The sequence below is a fragment of the Rhagoletis pomonella genome, unplaced genomic scaffold, assembly GCF_013731165.1.
Source record: "Rhagoletis pomonella isolate Grant_MI unplaced genomic scaffold, Rhpom_1.0 Rhpom_scaffold_00001, whole genome shotgun sequence".
NCBI classification, from domain to species: domain Eukaryota; kingdom Metazoa; phylum Arthropoda; class Insecta; order Diptera; family Tephritidae; genus Rhagoletis; species Rhagoletis pomonella.
The window spans coordinates 15,286,172-15,295,574 of NW_023458555.1; the positions used below are offsets into that span (position 1 = coordinate 15,286,172).

The following is a 9,403-nucleotide window of genomic DNA, read 5'->3' on the forward strand; positions in this document are numbered from 1 at the left end:
GTATGATTAGAATAAAAGGGTGCCCCATACAAAATTTAGCTGTTGATATTTTAAAGACCACCCTAACATACACACATACATATAGTAGTTATATAAAAAAAAAAAGAAAAAATCCAGCTGTTAAACTCCTGTAAAAACAAATACATATGTATATTATAATATCATTGCATACATCTAGGCGCCTAACAATAAAAGAAACAGCTACAAGGAAAGCAACAAGCAACTAATCAGTAAGAATTCTATGCGTACGCAACGTACAAAACAAACTAAGAATAATTAAATATTATTGTAATAAATATTTAAAATACAAAGTGAACTACTAAATTAATACAAAAATGTAAAGCAAAGTGTAATTTAGTTAATAAAAATATTGTTTATTCGTGCATGATTGATTGTTTGATTGACTGCTTGTTCAAAAAGAAAAATTAAAACAAATTTAGTTTGTGCTGTAATATATGTATGTATGTAGCTTCTTTAATTTAAATACATTGCCTACTTCCAGGCGACTAGGCAAGAACAAGGCGAAATTAAAATTTGTACATTACATATTAAGCGATTAGTTGAAGCTGACGGTGTATAAAGGAAACATACATACACACGTACATATGTACATATAATTACTTTACATACAGACTTGTTACACCGTTAAAGCTTTTAATTTGTAAAAAATACATATTCACATGTATAGTATATATAACTTCATAAGTGAAAGCCAGTTTGCAATGCAAAATATCTACGAACAAAACGAACGAATTCTGAACGCGCAATGCGTAAAGTGAAATGAAATATGTATGTATGTATGTAGTAGTTAATAAGACAAACATACATACATGCAAACATACATACATATTTGTATAGTATTTAGTAAATATGTATACAAAAGCTCAGAAGCAAGTGAAAGCTAAAAAGTATGCCCGCAAATGAATTAAAGCTGTTAAAAGAAGAAATCTTATGTATAGACAGGCGCGTACTAAATACAAACATACATATGTATGTACATAGTTACGTATGGAAGTAAAATTTATGTACGTACAATAAAAAAAAATTACATATATTACCACTTATTATTATGATTATGGTTATTATTAAATAATATAATTATTATAGAATATAAAAATAATAATAAATAAATGGTTTTGATTATTAATTATGCATACTGTACTGATAGTGAGAGTGAAGTAAGAAATATGAAGAAAATGTGAAATAAAATGTAATTCTTATTATCAAAAAAATCGCATGTATTTATATAACTTTATTTTATTTAGAAAGAATAGATGTGTGAATGAATTGTAAGAACAAATGAGTTCGAAAGGCTTTTTCTGGGCCGAGTTCAACACAGCAGGCCAGTCGTTTCTCTTCTCTGCCAACTGACGCGAATTGGGAATGCCAAATGAAGCCCAGTCCTTCTCTACCTGATCTTTCCAACCCAGAGTACACTCACCCCGTTCCTCTGCTACCACCAACGGCTACCGCGTTGAATATTTTTACAGCGTTCCGCAGCATTTGTGGCCTTTCGAACTAGTACATGGCCGAGCCAGGGCAGCCGCTGTATTTTAATGGCTGCCCGATTCAACTTTTTCGATAATATGCTGAATTATAGTTAATGAAATAATTCAACCAAGTGTGGTAGAAATCTACAAAGTGGTTACCGAGATACACCTTCTGGTCACAAAGTGGGCAGTGCCACGCCCAATTCCTAAACGGCTATAGTAGTCTTATTTACTGTTAAGAGATTGTTGTAACTATTAACTTGGAGTAAATTAGCGTCCTCAGTTACTGAAATATCGAAGTTTTCGGATGTTTGAAATTTACCGTTATACGGGAAATGGGTGTAATTTTAGTCCGATTTGAATAATGTTCAACGAATTTCTTCCTTGAACTAAGGTTATTAAATTTGATAGAAATTGATGAATCAGTTACCGAGATATAGATTTGTGGTCATAAGGGGGCGGCGCCACGCCCATTATCCAAAAATGTATAATAATTTGTGTTAAATGGTTATTGTAATTGATCGATTTTGAGTCAATTAGCTTCAGTAGTTACCGATTTATCGCAGTTTCCTTGTTTCTGTAAATTACCGTTATATGAGTGGTGGGCGGGGTTATTTCCCGATTTCAAAGATTTTCAACATATTTCTTAGCTAGGCACTAGGCAAGGTTAGCACCGAGTTTGGAAAGGATTGGTGAAGCGGCTACTGAGATACAGCATTCCATAATAAGTGGGCGGGGTCACGCCCATTTTCCAAAAATTTTATAATGATACTATTCTTTACAAAAATTCGAATTTGGATCCAATATTTACTGAAATATCGTAGTTTTTGCGTTTTTCGAAATTAGCTTGTGCACAAGTGCGCTCGGGTATAAAAATAACCCTCATCAGTCCAACTCCAACTACGCAGTCCCCAATATTTTTGCGTCCAACTGGATTTCGCGTTAGACGGATATATCGGATCTAGATAATACTAGTTTAGGAAAAACTAGTTTGTCCTAAAACGGGTTTGGCCGATAACATATATAGCAAAAAGAGATATATACCAAAGCGAAATTTTTTTTCTAACTTTTCTTTTCGATGCAGAAATGTAGCTTACATCTCGAGCGCTCGATATAAAACCGATTAAAACACAATAGCTTTTAATAAAATTCCTTTTCGTCCATTGCCGAAAAATTTTAAATTTTATTTACTTTAATATCATTCCACAAATTCAATCTTCTTCAAATCTCATGAGCTGGTTCCAGCGTATCGAATAAAATGGATAATGCCATAAAGGCTTTAGAAAAGAAGTCCTCAATAACTTAAACGTATTTAAATGTATGAATGTATGTATGTATTTATAACTACTTTTAAGCTAGCCAATAAGCTTAGAATTCATCTGTCGTTAAACGACTGCGCAAACGACGCGAGATCTCATTGTAGTTGCGTTCCTTCCACTGAGCATTGATCTTGATCGTCTCCAAAGCCTGTTGTACACCCTGTTCGACCTTGCGTAGGAGCTGCTTGTTTTCATCGCAGAAATTACGCATCGTCTCGTATTCACGTTGGCTACTCATTTGGCTGGCAATAGGAGAAAATAGACGGCGAAGCTCCGAACCGTTGGGTTCATAGCTAAATATTTCAGTGAGAGAGGTAAGAAGAATAAAGTATTGCTCTGCTATTGGAAATTTACTCCATCAACACTTACTATTCATGCAGGAACTCAATGTTGTTAATTAAATAGTCTCGCGCTAAATGGAAGCCAACTTCTCCACGCGCCACAGCACCGAAAGCAAATGTGGAATCTTGTCGGCGTATATGTTTGTCGCTGTCGAACGCCCATTCCAGATAACGTTGCAGTAACCAAATTTCGCGTGAGCAACCCAATGCCGAAATGATGGTACGCTTCTCGGCTGCCACATTGGAATTCTTATAGCGTGCCCAAAGGAATTGCCAATCCTCCTCGTTGCCATGACGTATGGACGTACAGTAGACGACCGAGCGCAGATCTTTCGGTACTGGATTGTATTCATCCGGATTGGGCACGGCGCGCCATTGCTTGAAATAATGCTGTGCGCTTGGTATACAGTCTTCAACTTCAAAGCGGCAGGCCCAGCTGGCGATGAGCTCTTTATGGAGTATGGTGTGCGGTGCGGTGTTGGCTTCAGTGGTCGCATTCAAGCCACCAAGGTAAATGTAAATGGGGGAGAGTATTTTGCGCATGTATTTCTAGAATTGCATTTTTTTTTGCCAAGGGAGTAAAAAATGAGTTTATAATATTCGTTTTCAGTTTTTTTTTTTTGAAATATCTTAAATCGATAAAATTAGAACCGTGTCCTTTTCTGATTTCTAACCTAAAATTTTTTTAGTCTAACTGACCGGACTGACATTCTAGTCATTCATGAGTTGGTCTCCGTAGCGTTGGTCCAACGTGTCTCAAGCTTGTCTAAATATATTTAAAATAGTGCGGAAATTCTGGTAAATAAGTACTCGGAAAACCTAGATCGGCTCAGCACACGAGGAAGTACAAGACTGCGGGAGCTGCGATAAAAGTCGTTGAAGGGGTATTTCAAGTTCGAAAGACGATTGTAAGTTTACGTTTGAATACCTCAAAAACTATTATATTTAGTTAAAAAAAAATGTTCATAGTCTTATTTTAAAGGTGGTATTTGGGGCTATGTAAAAAATTAAAATTCGAAAAATAAAAAATTTAACAGAATTCGAAATAAAAAAAATCGTGAACAAAAATGTATCTTAATAGAAGCTGAATTTTCAGAATTTTCGTCTTCAAATGCAAAGTTCCAGGTGCTTGATATAAGTGAAAGCGTAGCGATCGCCACAAGCTTGAATTAGTATAGTTGTAACCCTTCCCATTTGCTCCTGTATGTAGACGTCTTAACCTCATAAAACGATAGGTAAAATAACAGCTCGACCGCTGTAGTGTAATGGTAAGCAGTGCGCACTTCCACTCCGCAACGTCTGGGTTCAGCGCTGGTCAAAGCAACATCGCATAAGAAATATAGAAAAATAGGTTTTTTTTTAACAGCGGTCATCCCTCGGCAGGCAATGGCAAACCTCCGAGTGTATTTCTGCCATGAAAAACAGCTTCTCATAAAAATGCAATCGCCGTTCGGAGTCGGCGTAAAACTGTAGGTCCCTCCGCTTTGTGTGACAATATCAAGGCACACGCCATAAATCGGAGGAGAAGCTCGGCCAAACACTAACACATGTGTAAGCGTCATTATCTTATTATTACTAAAATATCAGCTGCTTACAATGTATCGACGGTTTTTTTTTCCTGGCGAAAGACTTTCTAAAAAGGTTCTCAATTTCTCTTCTAGTCCAGCTTCCTGTATGTTTGCGTAATTATTTACGTACGTGCCACTCATTTCTAAAAGGGTAACTCTGTCCTCAAACAGAAGTTTAGCAAATTCTTCTAGTCCTCACTTTTCTTAGAAGTGGTGATCCACTTTTTGAGCCTCTTGACTACACTGGCTAGGCTATTTCATCTATAGCTATTTATGAAAACTACCTACGCAATTGTTATTTCGCTCGGAATATGACTCAAGTTTCGGATAGGCATATGGCATGAAATGCCTTAAGCCATTGTAAATAGGTCGGACCAATTTGGGAGTTGCTTACATTTAGATACTATATTTTACTTACATTAAAGAAAATCTATGGAAGCGCATTTCCATTTGGCGAAAAGTGTTAGTTTTAACATAGCAGCATTCCGAAATGTTAGAGAAAAACTTACAATCCCACATCTTACAAACCCTTCTCTACACAAAACCCAGCTCACTCACCTTGAAGTACTCATACTCTGGAGTTTGGCGCAAAATTCTGTTGACATCACGCAAATTGTCCAAAGCAGCCTTCCACGGTATATACTCACGTTCGCGCACTAAATATTCAATCAAACGCATAGCGATATCGTAATCCTGATCGCCGGTCCAGGCCAAAGTCAAAGCATCGTCGATGAGATGCGCGCGATTGATCACGTGGATCTTATTGTAATTCTCGCTGGTCAAAGTTTCAATCAGCATATTCCAATTGCGTTCGTCATACTTCACTTTGTACAGGCCGGACATTTGAACATTGAAAAGAATCCATTCATTCTGGTTGGGCATATCTTTGAGTGTTTTAGTCAACGGTTCTTGCAATTCGCTACACTGCAGCCAATTTTTCGGTGCAGTAGCGTTGAATTCAGTCTCCGTTTGACTGGTGTAGCTCAATGGCACCCACCAACAGCTGCGTTCGGCATTACGTGAAGCGACTGTGTCAAGCAAGTAACGTATCTGCGTCACTTTAGCCAGATTGCGTTCGTAATCGCGTGTCACAGTAATGATCGGATAACCGGTTTGCAATGTCCACGAATCCATGATGGTTTTAATGTCGAAAGATTTCGGGAGTGTGCGGAATTTATGCGCAGCCTCAGTAAGCGCCGACCAGAGATCGTCTTGCTCTGCATTGGCGTAAGCGTGTTTCTTGAGATAGTAATGCAGACCGGAGCGGAAAGCGTCATCGCCAAGGAAGAGGTGCATCATGCGGAGCACAGTTGAACCCTTTTTGTAGGAAATCGAGTCAAAGATTTCGGCGATTTTGTTGGTGTGATTAATTTCCTGTGAAATCGGATGACTGCTCTTGAGTGCGTCCAACTTGAAGATAGCTAAGGTGTTGTCGACGGACTCCTTTTCCAAACCACGCCATTCCGGATTGATATGCTCGATACCCAAACTGGCTACATAGGTAGCGAAACCTTCATTCAACCACAAATCTTGCCACCATTTCATTGTCACCAAATTGCCAAACCATTGATGGGCCAGTTCGTGTGCAATGACAGAAGCGACACGCTGCTTGCTTTCCAAAGAGGAAACATTCTCGGCATAGAGTAATGCAGTTTCACGATAGGTGACAAGGCCCCAATTCTCCATAGCGCCGGCACTAAAATCTGGTATAGCAATCTCATCGATTTTGTCCAATGGGAATTTTATGTTGAAAATATCTTCGTAGTACTGCAGCACTTTTGGTCCGACTTCGGCAGCATAAGTGCACTGGTCGATGGCATCCGGACGTGCCCAGGTGCGGAACTGTACTTTGTTCTTCAAGCTAGTTTCGGAGTTTACATACGCGAAGTCGTTGACAGAGTAGGCGACCAAGTACGTTGACATGGGCACCGACTCTTCGAACTCGCTCCACACCCAGTCCTTTTTGTCGGCCCTAAAAGGACGGAGGAAAGAAATATTTGAATAAAAATCAGTTTTTGGAATTAAACATTTGACTGGCTTACATGGCGCGTGTCTCCTTCAGCGGCATATTACTCAATGCTGTATACCTCTTATTATGTCCGAGTATAACAACAAATTTCGCCTTATAATCGGGCTCATCGAAGCACGGAAAGGCGAGACGCGCCGACGCCGGTTCAAATTGTGTGACCGCAAGCCATCTGAAAGTGGAAATACGTTTTATATAAGTTCAATCAAATGAAACGCCTCATCCCCTCTCTCCACATACCTCGTTTCGTTACTGCTACGATCCACATACGAACTGCGATAGTAGCCACGCAAGTTCAAATTCAAAATGCTCGAAAACGGCATGGTGAGTATGTATTCTTCACCCTTACGCAACGGTTCGCACAAGTGCATAATATAATAGTCATGGTAGGCATTCACCTCGGTGCCACGCACACAATTCTTCTGTTCCGTTTCCTTGGCGCGTAGATTACGTAATATTATTTCATTGCTGTTGATAGTAAGATTCAGCGCATGCAGCGTGATGTTGCTTGTATCCTCCAATGCTATCAAATGCATTGCAACCTCACCGACAAAGGTAAGATTTTCCGGATTCTCGAGATGTGTGATCACGTGCAGCGTGTATTTTTGTGGTTTGATCGATCTGGGTAGACGAAAATGATTATAGCTGCTTGCAGCGAGTTGTACTGGTGTTGGCACTGCTGGCTTTTCGGGCACCAATTCCGCATTGTTTGTGTCGGCGAAGGCGGGTACTGAGCAAGCAATGGCCATAAAGACCAAAGTGGCGGAGAGATAACAGCGCAGAGATGTCATTCTGAAAGTGCGTTTGCTAAAAAATATACATAATTATTTTCGTAAATCAACTGTTCTTCACTATTTGTATACAAAATAAATTTTGTTAAATAAATGAAGTTCATTCGAAATATGTATGATTTTATACCCTGCGTAGAGTTCTCTATTCTTGAAACAAAGAACGTGCTACAGTTGCGCGACGACTACAAATATACCTACTTACGTAAATTCATATGCGTCAGTAACTGGAAGATCTGGAGTCAAAAATAAGCAGCATTATGACAATGGCTATGATAATGGTTATTGTGAAGGTGAAGCCTGATATAATGCCAACCAGGCAAAAACCAACCAAAAAAATTTAAAAAGTCCCAATGGTAGCTTCGAGTATCGAAGTGTAGTATTATGGGGTGCACTCTACAAAAATTTGAGTTATGATTTTTTTTTTTTACACCGAAGTTGAGTTAAATGAGCACATTACATATTTACAAATTTTTAATTTTTTTTTCGAATTTTTTCGAGTATGCAGTTTTGTAGCCCATTAAATTCTAGTATAATAAACTGCAAGTTTTAAGCGATTGCAAAGCTGACGTAATTTTTTTTTTTTTTAATTTTCTTTGAAAACGGTTTTGCGCATTTCCTTCCATAAGAAAAAAGTGCAAAAAGCCGTCAACATAAAAAATATTACAAATCAACGCAATTTTGCAGTAGCATAAATCTTGCACTTTATTATACGAGAAGTTAATGGGCTACAAAACCGCATACTTTTTCAAAAAATTTGTATGTGAAAAACTTTTCAAGAAAATTTTTTTTCTAAATATTTCTTTTCATAGAGAATTTTGAAGTATGTATGTGTGATTTTTTTTTAATTTTTTCCTCGCCCCGTTCTCGAGATATTTGGAAGACTATTATTTATGCAATAAAAAATTTTAGTTAGTTGCGACTTTTTGTATTTCAGCGACGATATGAGTTACGCCCTTTCCATACTATACTAACGATATGCAAATTCAAAACTCTAAAGCCTTTTTTTCAAGTCTTGCTTTTTTGAGTTATGACACTATTGAAGCAAATGAGCGATATGTATACGTTTTTGTCTAAAAATTTTTTGTTTGTTTGTTTTTATTTGTTTAAAAAATTACCAAATCTAGTTCTGACTTCCCGCAGTTTCTTGCGTAAATTAGTATTAGCATATGCATGTATTTATGTATGTAAAAATACACCGAATGTCCAAAACAACGAAAGTGATTTAATTTGTATAAATAAAATGTTCGTTTCTAAATTAGCGACTATAAATTAGATAGTGAAAGGAGAAATCGAAAATTCATGACCCATTTTAAAAGTCAATAAAAAAAATTATCTTATTGAAAAAATTGTGTATATGCAAAAATTAATACACAACTCCACGGCTTTAGTTAATAGGCAAACTATACAAGATAAACATACATATGTACACATAATATTGCAAATAAAAACAAATGCGAATAAGATGAAAGTAATTGCAAAGCTGTTAAGTATATTAGAATTCAACAAAACCAAGGAAATGCTGTGATATTGGCAAATGGCAGTAATTTAGAATAATTTGCAAGTTGCAAAGCCTTTTACAAATTGTGGTAATCAATTTATATTGAGTGTTGGCAAGGGCTAATGGCTGAATTTAGAGCCTGCAGAATGGGAATACCCATACTATGGATTCCATACATACACATCTAATACATACATACATATGTATATAAATATATTGCATTTTAGATGAGATGTGAAGTGTATAAATCTATTCAAGTGTACATACACTAGGCGGCAAATGAAAGTGTACACCTTTTTCCTATATAATATTCACTATTAGTTTAATGTAATTTTTTTTTGCATTAAATACACAGGTCCACAAAAAAAAA

At 37.2% G+C, this 9,403-nt stretch overlaps 2 protein-coding genes across 4 annotated transcripts in view; one reads left to right on the plus strand and one right to left on the minus strand.

Moving 5' to 3' along the window:
* The window catches only part of LOC118739891 (aminopeptidase N-like), a 41,598-nt gene that overhangs the window by 23,683 nt on the left and 8,512 nt on the right, over window positions 1-9,403 (plus strand). The window lies entirely within an intron of this gene.
* On the minus strand, window positions 2,629-7,567 carry LOC118739881 (aminopeptidase N-like). Its single transcript, XM_036471379.1, has 5 exons — window positions 6,985-7,567; window positions 6,761-6,916; window positions 5,277-6,690; window positions 3,179-3,699; window positions 2,629-3,102 (listed from the first exon to the last, which is right to left on the minus strand). The coding sequence occupies exons 1-5, from the start codon at window positions 7,533-7,535 to the stop codon at window positions 2,859-2,861; spliced, it is 2,886 nt and encodes a 961-aa protein (XP_036327272.1). The 5' UTR covers window positions 7,536-7,567; the 3' UTR covers window positions 2,629-2,858.

What these genes read in the sequence shown, in the direction of transcription:
- LOC118739881 (XM_036471379.1), bottom strand. Translation starts at nt 7,535, where the DNA reads ATGACATCTCTGCGCTGTTATCTCTCCGCCACTTTGGTCTTTATGGCC. An exon ending in CAGAGTATGAGTACTTCAAG is followed by an intron (nt 3,700 to 5,276) that starts GTGAGTGAGCTG and finishes ATGCAATTCTAG; the next exon opens with AAATACATGCGCAAAATACT. An exon ending in ATTGAGTTCCTGCATGAATA is followed by an intron (nt 3,103 to 3,178) that starts GTAAGTGTTGAT and finishes TGAAATATTTAG; the next exon opens with CTATGAACCCAACGGTTCGG.